At 33.9% G+C, this 25,724-nt stretch overlaps 2 protein-coding genes across 3 annotated transcripts; one reads left to right on the forward strand and one right to left on the reverse strand.

Moving 5' to 3' along the window:
• Positions 1-6,961: 6,961 nt before the first annotated feature.
• LOC115954454 (peptidyl-prolyl cis-trans isomerase FKBP20-1-like) lies at positions 6,962-10,088 on the forward strand. Of its 2 annotated transcripts, none has more exons than XM_031072308.1 (6): positions 6,962-7,099; positions 8,162-8,443; positions 8,575-8,708; positions 8,791-8,870; positions 9,460-9,552; positions 9,687-10,088. In XM_031072308.1, the coding sequence occupies exons 2-6, from the start codon at positions 8,335-8,337 to the stop codon at positions 9,835-9,837; spliced, it is 567 nt and encodes a 188-aa protein (XP_030928168.1). In that variant the 5' UTR covers positions 6,962-7,099; positions 8,162-8,334; the 3' UTR covers positions 9,838-10,088. The 2 variants fall into 2 exon arrangements, with proteins under 2 accessions (XP_030928168.1, XP_030928167.1); XM_031072307.1 differs by having other exon boundaries at positions 8,326-8,443.
• Positions 10,089-11,393: 1,305 nt separating this feature from the next.
• On the reverse strand, positions 11,394-17,387 carry LOC115957971 (E3 ubiquitin-protein ligase SDIR1-like). Its single transcript, XM_031076332.1, has 9 exons — positions 17,159-17,387; positions 15,682-15,856; positions 15,485-15,539; positions 15,339-15,391; positions 14,791-15,019; positions 14,522-14,636; positions 14,086-14,131; positions 12,553-12,675; positions 11,394-11,925 (listed from the first exon to the last, which is right to left on the reverse strand). The coding sequence occupies exons 2-9, from the start codon at positions 15,757-15,759 to the stop codon at positions 11,800-11,802; spliced, it is 825 nt and encodes a 274-aa protein (XP_030932192.1). The 5' UTR covers positions 15,760-15,856; positions 17,159-17,387; the 3' UTR covers positions 11,394-11,799.
• Positions 17,388-25,724: the final 8,337 nt, after the last annotated feature.

The raw sequence follows: 25,724 nt of genomic DNA on the forward strand, positions 1-25,724 counted from the left end.
ATATATATATATATATATATATATATTTATATGTTGTTCTGCAAGACGTGATGGGTTTACACGATTTTTCTCAGAAATTCATGGTCACCCTCTTAATGAAACTCTCTTTTTATAACAGTTTTTTGGTGAATTTTTTTTAATGAATCAAGTTATTTGAATTTTTATATACGAATACGAAATCATGGAGTTTGGAAGAGGCATGATTTGTTTTATTTTAGTAATTAATTTTGGCACTAATAGGGACAAAAGTAAAGTCTGATCCTTTAATTTTAGTTATTGTGGTTTGTGTTTAATATAAATTGAGGATAAACACTGATCCTTTAATTTTGGAAAGAATGATAAATTTGATCCTAAGATTAGACATGGCAAAACGGGTCAGAATTTTCTGACCCGACCCGAAAAATACCCGATCCGAATCCGATTTTTTTGACCCGAAACAAAAACGGGTTGACCTGTGACCCGACCTGTGTTTTTTGCCGGTCAACCCAACCCAACCCGCGACCCGACCCGAACCATTTTTAAAAATTTTTTTTTTGGGTAAAAAAAATAGTAAAATTAAGACAATATTGGTTTAATTGTTTGTTGTGAGCTTTAAGGAAACAATTAATACATTTACATAACTGTATGTAAATTAATTGAAAGATTAATGGTTGAGCATTCTGTAATGAGTAAAGATTTTTAAATATCAAATAGTAAAGTACATGCCAAGATAATCTAATTACAGTAGAGTTAAAAATATAGATTTAAAATTGTAGACATGTGTGAGAAACATTCATAAGTGTGAAAATAGTGAAGCCAAAGTATCAAATTAGCATAAATTATGAATACTTAGACCTATTTTTTAACAATTTATGTTCAAAATAAATTATGATATTTCCTAGTGTGTGTTACTTAACAATGATATGATATTCATAAAAGAGACCATGTATAAATAAGTAAGCAATCAAACTTTAATGTATATCTCAATTGAAATAGAGTGTCAACCACAATTGATAATAGATTATAAAATTAATTTTAAAGATAGTAAATTTCTTATATGTTTTTATTCTTTATCAAATGGGTTATCCAATAAGTCATTTGTAATTTTGTTTTATATTTTGGAATGTTGATATTGTGTAGAAATAAAACTTGTGTATTTGTTTTACTTGTCTTTGTATTAAGGTTAGGATTTTTATAATTTTAAAATTATTGAAAAAGTATTAATGAGTTTAATTGAGTTCATTCTTAATATAAGTGGTGAATTCAAAATAATGCATTTTACATCAAGTAATTTGTTGCATAACTTTCCAAATGGCAAATACATGTTGTTTTCTTTATAAAAATAAAAAATAAAAAAATAAAAATCCATGTGAAAAATACGGGTCAACCTGACCCGACCCGCAACCCGATTGACCCAAACCCATTTTTAACCCGTTTAAAATGACCCGTTTTTGACCCGTGACCTGTTTGACCCGTAACCCGATTGACCCCGACTCGAACCCGACCCGACCCGCCCGTTTTGCCATGTCTACCAAAGATAGTGTTTTATTTCTTTGAAACCTAAATATTGATGAAAGTATCCAAGTTCACAGGTGTGTTTATCCGAAAACAAAAAACAAGAAAAAAACAAAAACAAAAGAAAGAAAGAAGAACTCAAGAAGAAAGAAATGAAAAAATTTGACAGAGTCATTAATACTAAGATATCCTCTAAAATCTAAAATCTAGAATTAATGACTCTATATTAATGGTATGAGAAGTAGTGATCTATCGCCATTAGATCTAATAGAAATCTATGATGTAAAAAGGGTGTTACTCTTGTCAAGTTATACCAGGTGTAACTTGAACTCACCTATATATAGATATATATATTATCTATCACTGATTCCAATCTTTCTAGAGAGACTTGGCTGGCTTTTTTAGCCCAAATATTGTTTTGTTTGGTTAATTGAATCTGGCCCAAATATTGCCTAATGGTCTTAGTTAGGCCTTTGTGTGTGTAAAGTGACTAGAAAAAGAATATGGGTTTCAATTTTTTTTTTTTTTTTTTTTTTTGGTCGGGTATTGTTTCTATGGGCCTAATTTTGCTACCATATTCTGGTTAGTAGTTGAAAAGGTGAGTTAAAGGATATTGGGCTTAAGTTGGAGTTTGGGAAGGCTCAACTAAATACTCATATGGAGTACTTTGGCTTAAATAGTCTGAAGGAGTAATTCCGAGGAATGAGTAAAATGAGTAGGGTGGAGAATTGTTGAGCCATATCAAGGATGTTGGCTAAGAAAAGTAGTAGTAACCAATCTGAACAAGAGTTGGAGGAAGCTTCCTGACGAAGCCATTGTTTCCTCTACAGAAGTCCCCAAGCTTGCAAAGAAAAAAGAAAGGGAAGGATAGAGTCTCCTAACCTCAGAGCTATCTACCATGGAACCAAAAAAAAAAAAAGAAAAAGGGAAAAACTTTAAATTCCAAAACAAGAAAAAGGAAATACTAGTACCAGTAAAATCACTACGAAGAATAAAGCGAAAGAAAGGAAACCATACCTCAAAAGAAGAAAAAGGGGAATGTGACAGAAAGCTTGGAGAAGAAAAATGCAGAGCAACTATGGCGCACAAGGAAGAAAGCGAGGAGAAAAGAGAAAAGAGAAGCAGTTTAAAAGAGCTGGGCACAAAAAACTGAAAACCAGCAGGAAACCCAAAAGACACACGAGTGGAGCATTAAAATCCACCAATCAGAACATGTCACGTGGCCACGATACGTAAGGCGCCGCCACTACGCATTAAATGCGGAACAGAAACCCAAGAGTCATGTCTGAGCAAGAAACCTTTCATCTTCTAGTGGTCATTATGACAAGTAAGGACAACCACAGAACTTGGGGGGGCAGCTGATAGGTCCAACGAACCTCCTTGCCCAGACAAACCCATCAAGCACCATCGTCCACTCCACCTCATGGACGAAGAAAGGTAAGTCATTAAGAAGAGAATTCAATATCTCGAACAGTTACAAACTGACTGTCAGACCATTGAAAGCTCATCAAAACCCACATTAATAAGCCCAGAGGCGTTACAAAAGCAGCACTAAAGCCACAATAAAAAGCCACAACGGCTAGAAGCAAGGGAGATGTATATAAACACCTTTCAGAACTAGATAAGGTACATATATTCTTTCATATACACACATGTTGTAGCTCTGATACTCCTAATTCTCACAAATCTCTTTTAGCCTCCACTCGTTGACTTTATTATCGGAGACTTCACGGCCGGCACTATACTGGTAACCATCCAAAGAGAATCCCTTTCATGACCTTGCAAGTACAGGGACGACGTTCGTGTTGACCCACCTGGACGAATCCACTCGACTGATGATTATAGCATCATCAGCCGCATTGCAACTTTGTTAATGACACGAATTGATGGGCAACAATCGATCACTCTTGTCATTTCTTTCTTCACCTAGTTAAGATGAGATCGTATACTTGGGTGGACGATCATGCAAACGGCTAGACCAAAAAAGGAAAGTGTAACCGGCATAGTAGTACATTGAATACTCCATTAATTCATGATCGTTCCCCACGGCCATGTATCCTAAAAATCTTTCGAGTCTCAACCATTATAACCAACGAACAAGTTTATACATTCCAATTATGGAAAAAAAATTTATGAGGGCCACGGTCATATAGGTTGCCTGTATAAAGGTAACATCTTCCCACATGCCAAGCTATAAGAAAATAAAAAATAAAAAAATTAACTCCTCACAATCTATTTTCATGTGCATTTGATTTGAGTTTAGCAACACTTTTTTACTTAGATATGTAGGTTAGTATCACGACGGTGCCCTTCAATTAACATTTTCTTCTTGAAGGTCTTGTAAAGGTTCATGTTTGGAAAGATGGCCCATTGAAAATTTTTGCATTATCACATATCATCATAATTTGATCAAGAAATGTTGCTAAGAGGCAATAAAAAAAAAAGTTTTTTTTTAAGGATTTTTGGAAATAGTAAATATATATCTATCACTGTTTCCAATTCTTTCTAGAGAGACTTGGCTGGCTTTTTTAGCCCAAATATTGTTTGGTTTGGTTAATACAATCTGGCCCAAATATTACCTAATGGTCTTAGTTAGGCCTTTGTGTGTGTAAAGTGACTAAAAGTGTCATGATGCAGGTTTCTAAAGTAAAAAAAAAAAAAAAAAAAAAGATTTGTGTTTGTTTACCCTTAGCCCAATTTAACCTTGATTAACCATACACAAATCTTTTTTGACTTTAGTGCCAATGGGCTACACACGGCCCACGAAGTTAAACCTAACAGCATGCACGACCACTATAGTGTTATGGGTTTTAAAGGACTTCGCTCCTTTTCCAGTTTGGAAGTACTTTATTGTATAGTTGTCGATATCATGCATGTATTGTATCGTGTACAAAAAGTTTCATATCGTAAGAGCATATCGTAAGTACTCATAAATCGTTCGATACATAGGTGCGTATCATATGAATTATATCGTATCGGTGAATCGTATGTATTATATGATACATAGATATGTGGGTTTAAAATGGATTTTTTTGTTAAAATTTGTGATTTTATTTTTTTTAAACAAGTTGTTAGACTTTGTTAACACAAAATTATTGGGAACTTAATTGAGTCTAATGAAATAGCAAGTCCATGAGTTTTTTTCCTCCCTTCTCTTTCTCCTACAAAATTTAGACTATACTCATAACACTCACTTCATATGTGCAAATTTATTTTCTATGCTATTAATAATGTATTAAATGAAAATATAATTATTTTTTATTTTGTTATTATTATTTTGAGTCTAAAAAGCTAGAATGTCAAGAAAAATTATTAGAATAAAAAAAAACCAAAAAAAAAAAGTAAATGTTGATAATAATAAAGAAAATACCTATGAAAAAATAATTTTTCAAGATGTTGAACATGATGATAACATTGACTTAGATGGAGTTGATTAGCCAAGATGACGAAAAGATACTATTATTTTGGTTCATATATCATGTATTACTTCTTAGTTTAATCAATTTGAATGTGCATGTTATAAACATAAGTTAATTTGATTTATTTAGTTAGCTTTTATTAAATTTTATTACATAAGTAATAATTAAACTAGTCATTAGTTGAATATATTTTGAATTTTTAATGAATATACCTTTTATATATGTATATCTATAATTATTTTATAATTTTATTAGGTGTTTGTGTATCTTACGATACACGATTCGATACGATACACGATAAAAAGAAAAATCAAAAATCGATTCACGATACGATTCACGATTTGACAACTATGCTATATTGTTTTCAGAAATAAACGTTGGGATGAATTTAGCTTTGTGAAAGAGAATATGGGTTTCAATATTTTTCCTTTTTTTTTTTTTTTTGTATTGTTTCTATGTGCCTAATTTTGCTACCATATTCTGTGTAGTAGTTGAAAAGGGTGAGTTAAAGGATATTAGGCTTAAGTTGGAGTCTGGGAAGGCCCAACTAAAAATTCATATGGAGTACTTTGGCTTAAATAGTATGAAGAATGAGTAATTCCAAGGAATGAGTAAACTGAGGAGAGCAGAAAACTGTTGAGCCATATCAAGGATGTTGGCTAAGAAAAGTAGTAGTAACCAATCCAAACAAGAGTTGGAGGAAACTTCCTGACGAAGCCATTGTTTCCTCTACATTAAATGCTTTGCACCAACCAAACATGCCGCATTAATAACTAAATGACACCTGAACGGTGTTTCAATAGCCTATTACTTGCTCAGCACAACCTCAAAATGAGGGGAGAAGAAAGATGGGACAAGTATCTTGCCTAAAGGATCATCCACTCTACAGATGGACAGTAAGGATTAAAGCATTAGAGCTATAAATAGGGAAAGATCGATCTAATTCAAAGAGAGAGAGAGATAAACTTTGTAATATTGACTAGAGCTTGACCTTGTATTCCCGTCATAGAGCAAACGTTCCTTAGACTTTTCCCAAGAAGGTGAAATAATCAAGAATTGATCTTATCTTTTATAAGTTTAACTTGTGTTATTGTTTTTTCCATTCTCCACATTGAAATATTGTTTTAACTCAACTATTGGTCCAAACATCCATCTCTTACAAATTAATTGTTTCGGATAAAAGCTCAATCCATCAAGCAGGGTCCTCAGTTTTTGACCCATACAATAACAAATACAATTGATTATAATGTACAAAAATTTTTTCTTACCATATAAGAATTTAAAATATGGAGAATTCAAAATTAATAAATTATTCAAATGTTCAAAGAACTTGTAGTATGGAGCATCAATCTAGGACAATACACGAGCCGCACTGAGTATTAAAAATCAAGATTGTTTATTTAATTTTATTTTGTATACAAACCAAGTTCTAGCTCAAAATCAAATAATATTAGATATTCAAGTTTAGTTCATTTTCTTATCAAATAAGCTCAAACTTACTCACGAGCTACTTAACAAACTTTTTTTTTTTCTCATATACAGTAAAACTATGAGAAAAGTTTTTCATCCCTTCATAAATTACAAATAAAATAATTATACTATCAATTTACCTATTTACACGATCCAATCTTTAAGTTTATATAAGTAAACTTCTAGACAATTATATATTTATATAAATAAAAATTAGATATAATTAAATAAAATCTCATGTTTGCAAGCTTGTTCACAAACACATTTTTATATTTAATCCTAACACGTTATCAAACACTTTACCTTAACAGAATGTTGTGAAATCTCATGTTTGCAAGCTTGTTCACATACGCGTTATCATACATGAGAAGATGGGCTTGTTTAGCTAAACAAAGTTACAGACTGAACGTAAACAGGCATTTCTTAAGCAGCCCTAGTCCGGAATATACCCCATGTATAGATGGTCCAAAACTCACCGTTTTGAAGTCCAGTAGATAACATCCCACACACGCAAACGTAAGCGCGTGTACTTCACGCACCCCCAAATTTCACACACAAAATAAAAAGGTCACCATGGTTGCCTTGTAGCGAGAACTTTGCTTTTACACTCCTATGGCCACCGAATCTCTCCGAAACTCGCCGAAATATTCAACTTCAAAACCGATAGCCGATTCGTCCGTACTACAGCCCTGTGAAGCCCTAGATTCTCTTTTTCTGTATGTTTCTGCTCTGATTTTTATTTTTATTTTTTCGTTAAATTTAGTTGATGAATCCAAGAAAGATATGATTTTGGGAACTGGGTTTTTTTATTTTTTGGTGGGTTTGTTTTGTTTGTTTTGTTTTGTTAATACTGTTTTAGTGCATTTGACTAACTAATCTTTTTACCAAAACAACATTTTCTAGAGCTTGCATGGTTACCGAGTAACTAGGAAGCAGGGAATTGTAGTATAAATGGAATTATTTATCTGGTTTGTGCTGTGAGGATACTGTGATATAGCATATATCTGAAATTTGTAATGTGGACATCATTATCTTTAGGGTGGTAGATATTGTGCTATATTTTCATAGCTCAAATAGTAAAAGTCTGTTGTCATGGAATAAAATATCTGGGTTCGAACCCCGCCTACACACACACACACAAAAAAAAAAACTAATTGGTGTCTTTTGGTCTGATGATGAGCAGCAATCATCATGGGACGGATGTCATTGGTTGAAATTATATAGTATATATGAGAAAAGAAGAAGAAGATTGCATGTACCCCCTCCTTTTTACATAAATAATTTGACTTGTTAGAGACTGAGATACAAGGGTAGTATTGGCTGTTGTACTAAATATGAGTGGTTAAGGGAATGGATTAGGCAGATTCACATAATACCTCAATCAGATCAGTCATGTTCTTTCTTGTAGGGGGTAATGTTGAAATACTTTCCTTGGGCTTAGGATTTAGGAAGTGAAAAAGGTCCAGACTCTTTCTAGTTGTTTCATTTGTCCAAGTTTATGCATGGATAACAACCTACTGTAGACATACTTTGTAGGATCAGCGTGTTCTTGTAGTTGTACTTAATTTGTTTCATTTTTTATCAATATCTATATTCAAACTTAAAGTTATGAAATGAGAACCTTTTTTCTTTCAATGATTGCGTATCATTTATTACATCATTGAAAGCCGTCTTCAATGGTAACCCGCATCTTAGTTTGGATTTGTATTTGATATCAAGACGCTTTCTTTGGTCCTTGTTCATCCTTCTCATAATTTAAGTTTATAACATCTGTTTAGTGATAGTTTATCAGTGTGGTAGCACCATGCAAATCATACTAACAGCCTGAGGCTCTGAGCATTCCTTGGTCTAGTATCTGGAAAGATTTAAAGTCTTGGTAGCATTCAGCTTTTCCTATGTCTTGATCACTTGATGTGACTTCTGCCTAACGGGACATTGACAGTTTGGAGCCATGGGTGATGCTATTGATTTAACTGGGGATGGAGGTGTTCTTAAGACAATTGTAAGGCAAGCCAAAGCTAATGCCATTGCTCCAAAGGATGACCTTCCTCTTGTTGATGGTATGTTCTTTTTTCTAATATTTACTCCCTGTTGGTATTTGTGACAAAAATGTCTAAATTACTAAGTATAAAAGTGTTTGGAAGTTAAAATAAGTCTATGATCATCACAATATGGTTTTTGTGTTGAGCAGTTCATTACGAAGGCGTTCTTGCTGAAAATGGTGAAGTTTTCGATACTACACGGGAGGATAATACTGTGTTCTCTTTCGAGGTTGGAAAGGGCACTGTAATCAAGGCTTGGGACATTGCATTGAAAACCATGAAGGTCAAAATTTGCGACTCTTGATGGAATTCATTTGAACATATAGGTTCAAGTTTTTATTATATATTTGACGTTTGATTTGCAGGTTGGGGAAGTTGCAAAAATCACTTGCATGCCAGAATATGCCTATGGAAGTGCAGGTTCTCCACCAGATATCCCACCAAAGTAATCCCATTGTACTTTTTATCTTACAAAATTGCTTAGAAACACAATTAAAGAGCTGGTAGCTATGTGAAATTACATGCATTAAATTTTCCAGAAACACCACTGAAGTGTATCTAGCAAGCTTGAGAGTCGTCCTACCCAGGGGATGGAGCATGGGTCCTCACAAGGACTTATATTACCAAGCAAAAAAGAAATAAAATTATAACTGACTTTGTTGGGGACCTTGAACAAACTTTTTCCTTGAACAATTCGAACTGATCATCCAACAAATTTTCATAGAGGGAAAACTTCCAGAAGACAAAAGATTGGAAAATGAGTCTTGGTGGTTAGGATTACACAAGTACAACCCTCATATAGCAATTTGCTAGTCTAGCACATTGCTATATGACTGCTAGTGTTGAACTACTTTGTTTGTGATTCTTAACGAAGTCTTCAGAAAAGTTTGCATTTGCGTGATTAATTGCCTTTGGTACTTATCAAAAAAAAAAAAAAAAAATTCCTTTGGCTATTGTTGGTTTGTTGCAAGTAGATCGTTTTCCTCCAATTTCAGCGAAATTAATGCACCCACTGTTATCTGTATTTCATGCAGTGCGACACTTATCTTTGAGGTGGAATTAGTGGCCTGCAGGCCACGGAAGGGTTCAAGTTTGGGTAGCGTTTCAGAGGAGAGGGCTAGGCTTGAGTAAGTTATACATTATTATCATTTCCATGTATTATTCTCTAGAAATACAAACCCAGATCATTTTATTTTCCCTGAGATTTACCTATTTTGAGAAATATTTAATTTTCTGTGTTGCTTGTCAAACCTCAAATCAGAGAGCTGAAAAGGCAGAGGGAGCTTGCTGCCACAATCAAAGAAGAAGAGAAGAAGAAGAGAGAAGAAGCTAAAGCTGCTGCTGCTGCCAGAGTTCAAGCCAAGTTAGAATCCAAGAAAGGTCAAGGAAAGGGAAAGGGCAAAGCAAAATAAGGGCATTCACATATTTATTTACATAAAAATGATCTATGATAACTGAATGGATACTTCAAACTTATTTCATGAGTTAAAGACAAGGGTGTACTACTACTATGACAATAGTAACAGTTGAAAGGTGTGCAAGTCTATGCTGGTTTGGAAATCCTGTTGGTTGTGAATGAACCCATTTACAAGCCAGCAGTATTGAATTTCATGGTCAATCAGTGATATAAATAAATAAAAATGTTGTCTGATTATTTGCACAATTCTTTGGGATGCATGCAATGGGAATGGTCCTCTTACATTTTTTTTTCCTTTTTAAAAGCGCATGATGCCTTTACATGAACAATCTGATCCAACCGTAGGCAATGGATTGGTTTTCCGCGGGTTGAGAATTTTTAAAAGAGGTTAGATTGGTTTATAATTTTCTTTTTTTCAAACTGCTGAATCCAAATCAACTTGACCCTTTAAATATGCTATAACTTTCTGTATTCTTTTTATTGGTACACATTACAGTATCCACTATAATCCATTCAATAATTTCTCACCTACATCCTACATTACAATCCTTCCAATAACAATGTCATTCTAATTTTACCATTTTCATGCTAGTTCTCACTTAGTCTCTACTTTTGTTAGTCATTACATTTTAGGTCTTAGAATTTCTATTTTGTGAGCTTGATGTATTAGATGTTTGGAGGGAAAATTTTTACTTGTTAATTTGATGCATTTGGGACTTTTCTACATAACTATTAATTGATATAGAAAGTTTAAACACTATATTAGAGACATGATCTAATATTTTTCTTTTTAAATATTAGTTTGAGTAAGTAATTTTCCAACCTAACAAGGTTTGTTTAGATTAAAAATACACCTACCGCCGTGGAGGTGGCCTAATGGTAGGAAGTCTGGAAGTCTTCATGGCCCATCAGTATCACTTGCAAATTTGAGGTTGTGAGTTTAAATAAAAAGAAGTGTTACGTTCATAACTTTTTTCACAACAAATCATAAGTGGTAAGTTGTTATTGGTTATAATTTGAATTTACAACTTAAATTATATTTTTGCCCACTCATAACAACCTACCACTTATGATTTGTTCAGAAAATATTATGGATATAGCATTTATCTTAAATAAAGAAAAACCCCATTATTATATCGGAGTCCCACGTAATGCATGAGTTTGGTTTAAGTAGAACCTTTTTTTATTATCAAAAATAAATTAAAAATGCACCCAAAATCAAATCAAGGTAGCCTTGCACTTATCTTTCTTGGCCTTTACATGAAAGTATTTCAAGTCCAATTATGTCTTGTATGCATTAATGAAGTTTTGCACAAAAATTGACATCTTAACAATACAAACCACAGTGGTTACCAATGCTTTGCAACACATAAGTGGAATAATTTATTTATTTTGTTTATAATTTGATAGTTGGAGGGGGAGGAGGAGGGGGGCATATTTGAATCCTAAACAACTCCGTTGGAAACATCAGGGGGGGGTGTTTGGTATATGCACTTAAACAACAATTTTCAGTTTTTAAACAACATTACACATATTTTCACTCACATATACTTCAAAAAAATACAAACAACATTACTAGAACAACATTACCAAATAGACTCCTAATTGTTACAAATTGATAGTTGAGCTACTAAGCTCTTGGCCATATAAGTGGAATAACAAAAACAAACGTCCCCACCACCCCCACAAACCACAAAAGAAATTAGGCCCTATTCCAAGTAATTTTAAAACAGATCTAATTCCAATTGGATCTTCCAAGAATAAAACAAAGACTTGTAATGTGACTGATGACACAGTTTTCTAATGGTGCCTATGTCAAATGATAATTACACCAATGCTGCCATTACTTACAAAATGGACCTATTATTTTGACAGATCCAGTTAGATCCACGGCATATTAACATGGGTGAATGTATCTCAAAGCATCATGAATCCACGTCTAGGACAGTGCTGGTACTTAAACAATGTAAGAAGCATCCATACCACCTTGTCCATTTTCCTGCCACCCAGATCCTGCTCTGTATTTACAAACAGGGCATGTTCCCTGTTGTCGCAGCCAAGGGTCGATGCAGTTAGCATGAAACTGCAAGACGATAAATTATATTAGGATTGCAATAATAATTACGCTGACTTACGTCATTCAAGATAACCACCTAGTATAACATACTGAACGTGAGGAAATACTATCTATGCTAATAAAAGGCTCTTCCACAAATCGGAGTCATATCGAGATGAATCTAAGCAACACAGTTTTCAGTATGTCTCCAAAAAGGGATTTCCACCAGTCCAATTAGTTAGTGTATCACAAAATTTATACTTTTATAAAGGAGTTATGGGATTCTGTTCTTCACTTGGAAGCTATTGACATAAACTTGGAGAATTGAGCTTCTATCACCTTATGCTGCAGGATGGGATATATTAGCTGTTCATGTGAAATGACAGAGTGCTATGACTGTCATGGTAATAGAATATATGAGACGCACAACCAGTGTATTCTGACTGTAACTTTTGAGTCTTTGACACAGATGAGCATACCCATTGTAGAACAGGTTTCCCATAAACATACAGATTATAAGTTTGAAGCAATCTATTTTAACAAATGCCCAATTTTAATAATAAAATAATTAAAAATTTCAAAGATTTGCTAAGACGCTACAGATGAGGAACCGTAGTGTCTTAGCAAATCATTCAGTGCAAGAAAATGAGGAACCTGATGCAAGCATGGCAAGCTGCGGATGAGCTCTCCCACATTAACTTGCTCCAAGCAAACACTGCAAGTCAGTTCATCATCTGATGCCTTTGTGCTCCCAACTGCATGGGCATTGTCTTGCTTCTGTTCAAGAGAAGTAAAAACAGACGTCATCTATTCATCATCATCATTATCCCAAAAAAATAGATGTTCTGCAGAATGTAAAATGAAAACCTCTGACACAAAGGGAATGCAAAATTCATTCACATGGGGAAAAGTGTATCATGTTTAAATAATATAAGCAAACAAAGACTATCTCTATACTTGTATGTTACAACAGTTCAAATTCATACATTGATCTCTAACTATCAGCCTCCAATGTGAACAACTTAATAATACTCATTACTTATATTATTTGTTGTGGGTTTTTTTTTTTTTTGGGGGGGGGGGAAGCACTTTCCACCTTGATCTTTGCAATTACATATAAACTATGAAGCACGGGTGCATTTCCGAATTCAGGTGCGGGTGCGAGACTCAGCAAATCTTGAAAAAGTAGGGTGCGGGTGCGGCGATTAAAAAATTATTAAAATATTTTTATTTTTATTTGCTATATATTTTTACTATCAAAATATTCTTAAAAAACACATTACTATGGCCTTGGTTCACAAAACAAAGAAAGAAGAAGGCAAGAAACACAAAACAAAAAAGAAAACACAAAAGAAGCAACAAATATTCAGAATAAAATTGAGGAAGGACAGATTTAGGATGTTTGGGCCTCATTCAAAGCCGATTTTGGCTGTTCCGGCATGAATCAAGGCAGATTTCGGCCTTTTTTGGCCGTTTCGGCATTTTCAGTCAGTTTCAACTGCCGGTCGATACAATCCGATTCGGCTGATACAACTCAATTCTGGTCAAATCAGCGCAAATCAGCCCGGATCAAAGCCGAGTCGGCACGAATCAAAGCCAAGTCGGCGCAAATTCAAAAAAAATCAAATGCAGCACAAATGCGAGGGTGTCGAACACCGCACCCCGCGTCGGACTCCAATGCGGCACCCTCCCAGCCACGTCGGTGCTTCATAGCATATAAAATACAATTCAAAATTGTAAGCAAGGCATGCCAAAGAATAGCATGATATGTAGACAATCCCTTGCACTCAACAAATTTCACACACAAGGGCAAAAAAAAGGGGGGGGGGGGCGCTAAAAAAGTACGTGTGCACAGTCATTCCTATGTTTACAAGGATGCACAAAAGTTAGGCCTGATCAGACAGCAGATTTTTTAATATAGGGTCATGTTAACGGGTGCCCTTATGGCAATTGTTAATAAACCATTTTAGTAAAGTTTTAACACCACGTTCATGGAAAATATAAAAAGCTCTCAAAAAATTAACTGTTTTTTTCTTTTCCCATAAAAAGTCTCTCAAAATATTTCCTAAACCAATGCCCTTAGGCTTAGGGCATCTATTTACTTTTCCCTTTAATATATACCACAAGTCATGCAAGCAAGCAGTACTACAAAAGAGTGTGGGAAAAAAGATTTAATATAGTAAATACCTCAGCAGATGCAGAAGACGAGGCCGGTTGCATCAATTGACCACCACTGTATTCAAAACATTAGAAGATAAATGGATCACAAACCCAGATATAAATATAGTACATCCATTATTTTTTTTTTTAAGAAAAAAAAAAAAAAAAAACCTAATTTAAAAGTAATCAAAACAGCTATAGGAAAACTCTAGGGGTTGCCAAAGGCCAGAAACGATATTTACATTTTATTTTTATTTTTTTTAAATTTGGTAATTAGCCGCACAACCAATGGAACTTGAAACCATGACCTCACCCTCTAGCTTTCTCTTACAAGGGGAGGAGGAACTCTTTGAGCTAAGCTCATAGAGGAAACTATATTTTATTTTTTATTCAGTAATCAACACTTCTAATCAACATTTACTCCAACCAAATCCAAATATTATATTCAACCAGAAGAACATACTTTTGAGGAGCTGCAACCTTGTACTTATGGACTGGAAGGGCATTTATCTCCTCATCACTCATAGAAGAGAGTGCGGGCACATTATCAGCATCCAGTGCTCTCAAAGTTTCATAATCTGAAATCCAATACCAAATAGCTCAAAATAATATCTAAAATAAAATAAAATCACATGTTATATAGCTTTGGCCGTCAATGGTATAATTTCAATTTATAAGCTTTAAAATACATAATCAATAATAGAATACACAACCAAAACATAACTACCAGACCTAGATCATCAAATTCCCTGTCAAGAAGTGCAAGCTGAAGTCTGAGTCCTTGTAAACGCCCTCTTGTTGCAAGTGCTATGGATGGAGGCATATGCAACCGTAGTTCAGTATGACCAAGTAGGCCACTGGCTGCCGCAGCATGAGATTGGGCCTGAGCTTGAAGTTGCTGACAAGTTGCATACATCCTCAGCGTTGTGGCCATCAAGAACACACCAAGCACTAGCCAAAGCTACTCACAAGAGGGGCCAATAAGTCACTTATGGAAAAAATTTAAAATCTCAAGATCACATACCATCAGTCTGTTTGGATACCGCTTATTGTTGAAAACTAAAAACACTATAGCAAAATAATTTTTAAATGTGTAAATAGTACTATAGAACCTAGTTTTAATAAAAATTTTGTTGAAAAAAGTACTTGTGGGTCCCGTGAACAGTGCACATGACCCACTCATTTAGACGCAAACGCAGCTGAATACTACTTTCAGCTCTATCCAAACATAGGCTATAAAGAAAAAATTCTCAACATAGAAAATCAGTACAAGAACATACCAGAAAGTTAGGCGACATCTGGTGTGAGTTAAGTATCATGAATAGCAAGAGAACTGACACACATTAACAAGTAATGTGTAGATGAGAAACGCAATTTTTGACATTACATATCAATTAACAAAATAAATAAAATTGACAGTAAATACCTGTGACGAGAAACGCTAGTGAGTTGGAATTAACAGAACGCGCCGTATGAACCCGCTGATGGAGGGCAGAATCAATATCAAAAACTTATTGATTAATGATTCAGAATCGGAAATAGATATATAAGATAAAAATATCCAACCCAAGATTTGGGTACAACAGTAAACTCGATCCAATGCGTAAATAACAATAAACATACCATTGCACGCCGCTCAGGTATAAATCCTGGAAATCCAGTTTCTATATCTCCTCTTGTCCCTCGGAAAACAAAGCTCATGGCTGTAGAAGTTTATGAGAGCTTCACTGGAGTATAGAGTGACTGCTTCACAGGCTCACTGAAATATATAAAGCACCTAAAAAATAGTCTTTTTAATCTGCAAAATCCAAATCCACACATATTAATGCAATATAAGTAATGCATGCTAAAAGAGAAGAGGTTAAATGCAATCAAGACACTAACAAGTGATCATAAACATATTAACAAATTAGAAACCCAATGTGTATGACTATGATCCATGCAAATGACCAATAGATCTATAGAGAACCAAATTAATGTTCAAATGATAAACCTTCAAACATCTACAACAACAACAACAACAACACCACCCAAAACCTTAGTCCCAAAACTATGAGGTCTGCAATGGATAAACAGTCAAACATCTACTGAAGAAAATTCAATAGCACGTAAACAAACCCAACAAGGGTTCATCCCCCCCCCCCCCCCCAAACAAAAAAAAATTGAGACTAAGGCTTGGTTGTTTTGTTGTTGTTATTGTTGTCTCTTGACTAAAAAAAAAGAAAGGAAAAAGATAATGTTGGGTAATGACTCTTAATGATTTCTTAAATACTATATTACAAACCAAGTCACACCTCCATAAGACTAAGAAAGTTTATATTATAAAGCCAAAAGTGCTCAAGTTTTCAACAAGTATAGGATTACACACACCATCAAGGTATTAAAATGAAATAACTTATCCAAAAAAAAATACTAAATTCACAACATTGACATAATAACAACCTATAACCACAAATGGGACATCGTGTAAAATGTGAGTCATTTACACAACAGAGAAAGAGTATAGAATCAGCCTTAGCAATTAATATCATTCTTCCAATGTTTTTAGCCAGCCAGCCATCCACTCCCTCAAATGGGTGCATTGCATTCAGAACCATTAATTTGGAAGCACATTCACATAAGCATATTTAGCCTAATAAGCAATGCCTAAGTCACATGGAATTCAAACAGAAAATAATTCTAAAATTTTCTTATTCTTTTTTATTTTATATAATAAGAAAATCCTGTTACTTCTACAAATTCTTTCACTCTCTAACACAACAACCAGAGCAACCAAAAACAAAAACAAAAACAAAAAAAACCCAAAACCCAGTTAAGATATAATTCCAACATTACAAATTAAAAACAAAAATACGTTACATTTCAGTCATAGAATTTAAGATAAACCAAAACCCTAATCCCAAAACAACATTCCAAAATTACCCACTAAAAAAGAGTCAGCAATCAGTCTCATAACATAGAAAACACACATTATCACATATATATATATATATATATATAATACTAACAAAGCTTAGTGATCTTTCATCATGAAAAGAAACGAAAAGTGATCTAAAAGCAAAGAGAGATTGACAAAAAAGAAAGTAGATTCCAAACTTACAGAGTCAGATCTAAAAAAGGTTTCTCTATCTATGAATTTGGACACAGCCCGTTTCGATCAAATGCAACGCTTTTTTCGATCTCCGTTGAATGGGAACGGACTGAGTTGAATCGGAGAGATTCTCCGAGTCGGACGCGCTCTGTTCTGTGTGTCAAAAGCCAAGTTTTTTTTTTTTTCTTCTGCTTCTCTAGTGTGTGCTTTTTGTCGGAGATGTTTGGTTTTCCTTAATTGGATCAAAACATCGTACGATGTCGTATTAGGATTGGGTAAGACTTACGTGTCGGCATGTCCTTCATCTTGAAATTCATTTTAGATTCTGCCCAAGTTTGTGTTGTTTTGTTGTTGATTTTTATTTTTTTTATGATTTCAGCCAACGTAAAAACTTTGTTCAACCCACATAGAAAGCCACGGTTTCTAATTTAAAATAATTAATTAGCTTTAAAAAAAATATTATTCTAGCATAATCTTATATCTGTGAATAATGATTAAATATGACAATGGGTTGAGATGAGATCAAATCAAAGGTGTTTCATCCTTATCTTATTACAAAGAGAAATCTTTATCGATCAAAACAAGATAAGTAGCTATTGGAATAAATTATATTACTGTTCCTAATAAGATGGAAATAAACCAAAAATGAGAGGAACAATCATGAGAGTATTAAAAGAGAGCAGATAAGAGTTTAAAATACTAGTAATCTACTAGAATATATACAATAAAATTAATTTGAAATATGACATTTATAAAAATATATATTACATTAAATATATAAATCATTCAACCTCTACTCCCATTACTTATTCAAGACAGAAAAAACTGAAATGGGACAAAATGGGACATGGAATTTTTTCCATCCCCATCAATGACAAACAAAATCTTACTAAAGTCATATTTTTGTATTTAGGACTCCTTTTGTATACATGGAAACAGAAATATTTTATTTGGAATTACCTTTTCTTGCATTTTGATTATGAACTTATGATCTAAAAAAAACATTATTTGTCATTTCACTTACGTATTAAGTCATTTGTATTTTTTGATTTTAGGTATGGAAAAAACTTTGATCAATGGAACTTGATGTATTTGCGCTTTCTATATAAATAAATTCCCCCTCTCTACCCCAAAAAAAAAAAAAAAAAAAAAAAAAAAAAAAAAAAAAAAAAATCAATGGAACACTAAGAACATTCCCATCCGAAAATTATATCCTATTCTATTTTACCATCTCAAAAAGCTAAGAGTTAAAACTTCAAACCATCTCAAAAAGCTACTTTATTAATTATATCGTATTATTTTACAATACACCCAACATCCCAATTTTTATTTTACAATACAACACATTAAAATAATATTTTTACACAATAAAATAATATATCTCTCACCACCGTGAACAAACCCAAATCCCAACATAACCACCATCCAAACCCAACCACCCCACCATCTACTAATCATCAACAACACAACCTGCCACCACGGGAATCAACAACACAACCTGCCATCACCACCATTAACAACACCATTGCTGCACCACCTACCACCCCAGCAAAATCACAACAAAAAATCCATACCAAATTCACCCAAATCAACCAAGTAAATCACAACAAATCTAAAACCCAAACCCAAACAAAACCCAAAAACCAAACTCCACACCACCACCATTGAAACCACCACCAGAATAAGTCTTTGTGCAAAGAATTGCTTCAAAGTTCAAAGTTCAAAGCATGAGAAAGAAGAGCTTTACGACCCACTCCCACCATGCCGCCACCACCCACTGACCCAAAATCCACTCCCACACAAATCAAAATCCCACTACCCACTACCACCAAATACCCACATCCATTGCCACCACCGTGCCAAATCACAGATCAACCCACGCCACAAACCCACTCCGCCACCACAGACCATCACCCAGACCCACTCTGCCACCACTGCCACACAACCCACGCCGCCGCCATAGGGAAGACGACGTCGTATTGGAGGACCCACGCCTACCTCTGCCACTACCACCAATACACGGAGTTTTGGGTTTGAGGAGAGGAGAAAGTAGCTGTAGAACAAAAACAAGAGAGAGAAGAGAACATAGAAAGAAAATAAAATATTATTTAAACTTATAGCAACTTGCTACAATGCCATCATAAAAGTAGGATGGCACTGTAGTAGAATTGTAAATTTTTTTACAATTCTAAGGTGTTACAATTTCAGATGGTGGAGGTTTTTAAGAGACAAATTGAAAGTTCAAATAGTGTAAAAACACGCTTGAACGTTTAAACCCCCAAATTACAAATTAACCAATCCAAGCTTTATGTCAAACAACTAGTGTGCAGAAAATGAACAAAAGCTATAATATAGAATTGGAAAACTATCTAAGCCCAATTAAAATCACAACCCACAGCAGATAATAAAAGGCAAAGATAAAAGGGAAGAAAGATGCAAACACAAAGACAACACGCGATATGTTATCGAAGAGGAAACCGAAGCCCTCGGCGTAAAACCTCTCCGCCGCCCTCCAAGCAGTAAACAATCCACTAGAAAATGTAGTTGGGATATATGGACAGTAATAGACCCTCCAAGCCTAATCTACCCAGTGCACCTAAGCCCTCCAAGCTTCTTACTTCAATGAGGTTGCGCCGAATTTTTTTCTTTTCTAGCTTCCCGGATTCCGCTACTAGACCGTAGCATCAACCAATGTAGATTGGTTCATTCCTAACTGCTTCCCAGAAAACCAAACAACCCTCTCACAATGATGAATATGGTGAGAACAAGGTTTTGGTAAAATGCCTCTCAAGGGTTTGACAATGGAGAGGAAGAGAGTTGAGGAATTTGAAGAGACTCTAATGTATAAATTGTAAGTGAATCAATCTTGTTTTTCTTTAGGGTTTCTCTCTTAAAATTCTCTCTGGGAACTCTCTTTCATTTGTGGGTATAAGGGGTATTTATACTAGAGTGAGAGAGGAATGTGAAACGTCAGGTTTTACAAAACAGGGGTGGCTCGCGACTTGACTAAGTCGCGAGACCCAGTCGCGAGATAACCGTATGGCCAGTTGTCCTGTTTTGTCCTGTAGTGCTACAGCTAGCATGACTGTTCACCTTCTGGCATGCTTGGCACATGTGCTACATCTGGCGGCTTGCAACCGCGAGCCACCCGCGAGATCAAGCCACGAGTCTCTGTTTTCTTGCACACTTTTGAGCAATCAACACTCTATCTCACTCACTACCCTTACAATAAACTCACCTAAATACAGGGTTACTAAATGCTGAAATACAAGCAAATTTGGCACGGAATAAAGCTAATAAGATGGTTGATTAAATTCAACCTTACACAAATACTAAATAAATGCAACATATGGCATTTACCATTCCTATTGTGAATGCTCTAAGAGCATCTGCAGCCCAAATGTTATATGACATATGTTGAGATATTTTAACATTTCAGCCTCCAAATGTTGCTCCAGCCGGACTTGCAAAATGTGCCAATTGTAAAAAAATTTACAATAGTGCTACAGTACCATCTTATTTCTAAAATGGTATTGTAGCAACATTGTATAATTATAAATTATTATTATATTATCTCATTCTTCTCTCTCTTCCTTTTCTCTCTTTCTTTCTGCTCTTTCTTCTTCTTGCTCTCTGATTCTTCTCATTACTTTCACTCTACGGAAACCCTCTGATTCTTCTCATTTCCTTCTCCAGCAACTCTCTAGATCGGCATGGTGGGTTTCTAGATCGGCACGGTTGAGTTGGAGATCGGCGGTGGTGGGTCTCCGCGTGGGTCAACAAAATCAACTTCCTTCAAGTTTCCTAGCAGCGAATCCGCTTCCTTCGAGCTTCGGTGGTGGTGGGTCTAGTTTTTGACCGTGGGTTGCTTTTTTTTTTTTTTTTTTTTTTTTGTGTGTGTGGTGGTGTGTGTTGATGTTGAAGAGGGTAGTAGATGCAGCGGCGTGCGTGGTCTGATATTTTCTCTGGGTTTTTTTTTTTTTTTTTTTTTGGTGTTGACGGTAGATTATGGGTTGCCGGTGGTGGTGGTGTCAAGTGTGTGTAGTGTAGCGGTGGTGGTGATTGTGGTTCTTGAACAGAAAGAAAGAGAGAGAGAATAAATAATGTGTTGTATTGTATGATGGTGATTGTGGGATATATTATTTTATTATATAGAAATATTATTTTAATGAATAGAATAGGAAAATAAAAATTAGGATGCTGGGAGCATTGTAAAATTATATTGTATAATTGATAAAGTAACTTTTTGGGATGGTAAAATAAGATGAGATGAGATTTCTGGCTGTGGATGCTCTAACAGATTGGTTAACAAAAACAATGGGTCTGGGAAAAATGTCTTCCACCTTTAAAACTAATGTTTTGGCTAGTGGTATGATGATTCTTTAATAGTATCTAGTGTTCCTCGAATGTTTTGATATATCATCCGAATAAAAACTTAATAATTCCTTCCTCCCCTTACTAAGACCACAAAAAGTAAAATTTGATTTTAAATTCATCTATTAAAAAAAAAATGATTTCAAATTAAAAAAGTTTATGGTATGTTCGGATGATATGATTTGAACATTTAAATTTGGATTTGGGTGATTAAAATCCAAATAACTTGTTTGAGAAGTTTAAAAAATGTCAAGGACTTGGATTTGACAAATCCACCAAAATTTTTAATTTTTTTTTTTGAATACAAATTTTTTAACTTTTAAAATGCTTAGATTTGAAATAACTCCTAAAATCAATGGATTTGAAATCCCTTAATTTCAAATTTATTAATATAAAATCCAAATTCAAATTCAAATCTAAGTTCTCAAACCCAACCTAAGTGTAATATGATAACTCATATATATTGTAGTTGAATTTTTGGTAAAATTGTAAATTACACCATCTAACTTTGTTCAAAATTTAATATATTACTAAAAATGAATTTTTTTTAGAAATTCAAAACATTAAACTACATCGTTTTGAAAGTTGAAATAACTTATTGGAAACTTCTTCAACTAAAGTGGATAGAAATATAACGTTAAGGGTTTGTTTGAGATTCGCTTATTTTACTAAAACTGAAAACTTTTTGCTGAAAGTACTATAAATAAGAGTAAAAGTTAACTGAAACAGTATAGTGGAACACATGAATAGTACTAAAAATAAGCTGAATAGTAAAATAAACTGTCTTTTTAAACTGAAGCCAAACGCACATTAAAAGTGAAGAGAAGTTAGAAGAATGGAATGAATAAATTAAAAGTCAACTGCATAAAAGTCCACAACTTGGACTGCAAATGCAGAGGAAACGAACCGGGCTGCTTGTTAGCTAGGGCCACAAGGTTCACAACCTTATTTGCAAATATTTGGGTCTAAAATTTGGTGGGTTAAGACCCAAAAGATCCCTTTTATTCTGGCTCTATTGTCTAAAAAACAAAACACAATGCCATGACAAATTGTCTGCTGATAGAAACTAAAAAGCCTAATGAAATATATACAACAGGGCAATGAGGCATGTCCAGCTCTTCCCAAATCCCAAGCGGTGAGCTCAGTTTCAAAGCCCATTAAATGGGTTGGGTTTGATGGATGCCAACCTAAATGGATCTCAAACTTCCAACCCAAACGAAACTCAAAATAGTCTATTTAAAGCGACAACAATAGGTAGTAATACATTTGAATCAGTTTCGGCTTATCCTATTAAGGGCCTTTATAGTTTATACCGGTACTCTTCAATAATATTTATAGACTTTTGCACAATATTTTGGACTCAACTTCAAAAGCCCTAACTTTAATATGATTTTTTAAAAATATTTCCTAGGTGGTGACGGAAATTTGGAGGTCTTAATTCAATCTACCATATTATTGATTCATGAGATTTTTGAAGTGTCTCATGTGCATAGAGTAGAAAATATGGAAGAAAAAAAAAGCATTGGAAGAAAACTTACTCAATTGATGTGAAACTATAATTAGAGCCGCTAATATAAGCTAGTAGGAGAAATTATAAGGATAAACAAGTATAATTTTGACATAGTGTTTGTGGGATGTCCTCTAAAATTATAGTTGTATTTTATACTTGAGAAATGACGGTTATTAACGATTGTCATGGGACACAAGTCCTTCTTGACTCAACCTTTTGATGCACCTATTTTGATGTGTTGTTGCTCTTCCATTGGTTTTGGGGATAGTTGTCTAATGGGCCCTAACTAAATTTCTTTAATTACTTGATAATTCATAACTATTAAATGAGATGCATCAAAAAAATAACTATTAAATGAGTCAATATCCAACTATAATGTAATAAACACATATTTTATGTATTAAATTGATTCTCTTTTTTTTTTTGAAAACGTATTAAATTGATTCTCTAATTGTCAAACATGTATATTGTCCATGTTGTACTATGTATCGCATAGTGCAAAGATGATCTTTATTTTTGGGGAAAGTCCATATTAATAATAATAAGAAATAAGTACATAACTTAGTCTATCCTTTGTAACAAATTAGATCATTTAGATCATGACTTTATTTGTTTCATTCTAAACCACGGACTTAACACATGACAAGCTAAACACTTCATGACTTTATTCACATTTATTCGTGACCCAAACGACACTATTTTTTGTCGGTGATTGTCTTTTTATCCACGTTAAAATGAAAAATTCTAAGCGAGAGAGAGTACAAGACACAATAAAGAGAGAAAAAGAAAACACTAGTAATGAAGAAAAATTTTGCCCCAAAATAGGAATCAGTCAAAATAATCCTTAGAAGAGGGGAATTGAAGCAAAGAATATTTTTTTTTTAAATGGAATTGAATCTGAATAAAAAGCTTTTCCATTGGTTGTTTTTGATAAATATTGACAGAATATTTTAAATTTTCTTAACTTATAACTCAAAAAGTATGAGCTTTCAAATGAGAGTTTAATTTATCATTTGGGCAAATTTTGCTTTTTTATGTTTTCAAAAAGAACTCCCACTTAAAATTTTTTTGTATGGACAAAAAAACAAATGAAAAAAAAGTATAGAAGTGGACACACTACCTTACACTTGTCTGGCAGTGGCAGGAGAAAAGGAATAAAAGTATGGCAAGAAAGCAATGAGCAGCGAGCAATAGAATCTTTCAATGGGAGTTTACGCCACACATGAGCTCCCAGAAGAGGCATTAAATTTTAGGAGGGCCCCGTGAATTATATGATAACACATACAATAAAGTTTTGTGCCTTATAACTTTAAGGTATCTGTCGATTTCCTACCTGGTGAAAATTATAGGGAGTACTGCATTAATGATGTAAAGCTACACTGTACACGTGCATGGCCACAGAGTTATATATTTTGGCTGTCTGATTATGATATATTGATATGTCTTGTCTAGCAAAATCCCAGAATTTATCCCCAAATCTTTACTAGAATTTTGCACAGATAGAAGGAAAGAAATGTCAAGTCTGTGTTCAAAGTAGACAAAATATACTTCAAGAAAAATGCCATTCACATCTTTTCAACTATGGCAGCTCATTTAGAAGCATAAATTAGCTTAGAGACAGAGGGGATCAATAATCTCATGCTTCTTAGTGATTATTAAATAAGTTATTTATAAAAAATCTCGTGTTCAGTGGTTTAAATGCTTCAATAAATTGAAAATTTTGGGATAAAATTTAAGCTCATTCTCATCCTAGAGTCAAAAGAGAAGAATCCCTACCAACACTTTGTCTTGAAGCATGAAAATAATTAGAGAAAACAATAAAACAAGGGAAACAATGATAATTTTTTTTTTCATAATTAATATGATGCGTTCTTTTATGATTGATATTTAATAAACAAATATTAACGATATATCAATGAAAAACAATACTTTTCTATTTATAACTTCTCTCTTGATTGTCAAAAAAAAAAAAAAAATTTGTCTTCTCTATTTATAACAAATATTAACGATATATCAACTAAATTGGGAGCAAAATTTGTCTTCTTCTTTTTTTAATATATTTTATTTATGTTGAAGGACACTTGACACATTTTTTTTGGATGCAATAAGGCGGCTATGAAAGTGGACAGTTGGCAGTCAGAAGAGTTGAAAGCTGAGAAGTCAGAATCAGAGACCACTTTGAATTTTTTATATATTCGGATTACATGCAGTGCAACCCAAGGAGGAATAGTAGACCAGCACTATCTATACCATTCAGTAAACAGTAGGTAGCTGCAGCCCCAAGATACCTAATGCACAGATCACAGATGGCACGCACAAGCCAACTTGCCCCTAAAATATATCCAAATATTCCCTGGCCTCAACTACACCAACAAATCCATTGAGATTCATAGGATCTGCTGTTTAAATTATAATAAAAAAAATATATAATTTTTTTATTAATTTACAAAAGGCTTTGACCCTTTGTCAAAATAGTAAAATAAAAAATGAAAGGAACATCAAACTAGGGTTGCTGTCTTGACTGTCAAAAAAAAGGGTTGCTGTCTTGGAAAATAACAAAAAGTTAATAAATACCATTCCTTTAAAAGGATAATCAATTTTAATAATAAAAAAAAATTCAACTTTAACTAATACACTTTAAGACTTATCAACCAACCCAGATTATTTAAAAAAAAAAAAAAACTTATCAAC

The sequence above is a fragment of the Quercus lobata genome, chromosome 8 (genome assembly GCF_001633185.2).
Source record: "Quercus lobata isolate SW786 chromosome 8, ValleyOak3.0 Primary Assembly, whole genome shotgun sequence".
In the NCBI taxonomy this organism is placed as follows: domain Eukaryota; kingdom Viridiplantae; phylum Streptophyta; class Magnoliopsida; order Fagales; family Fagaceae; genus Quercus; species Quercus lobata.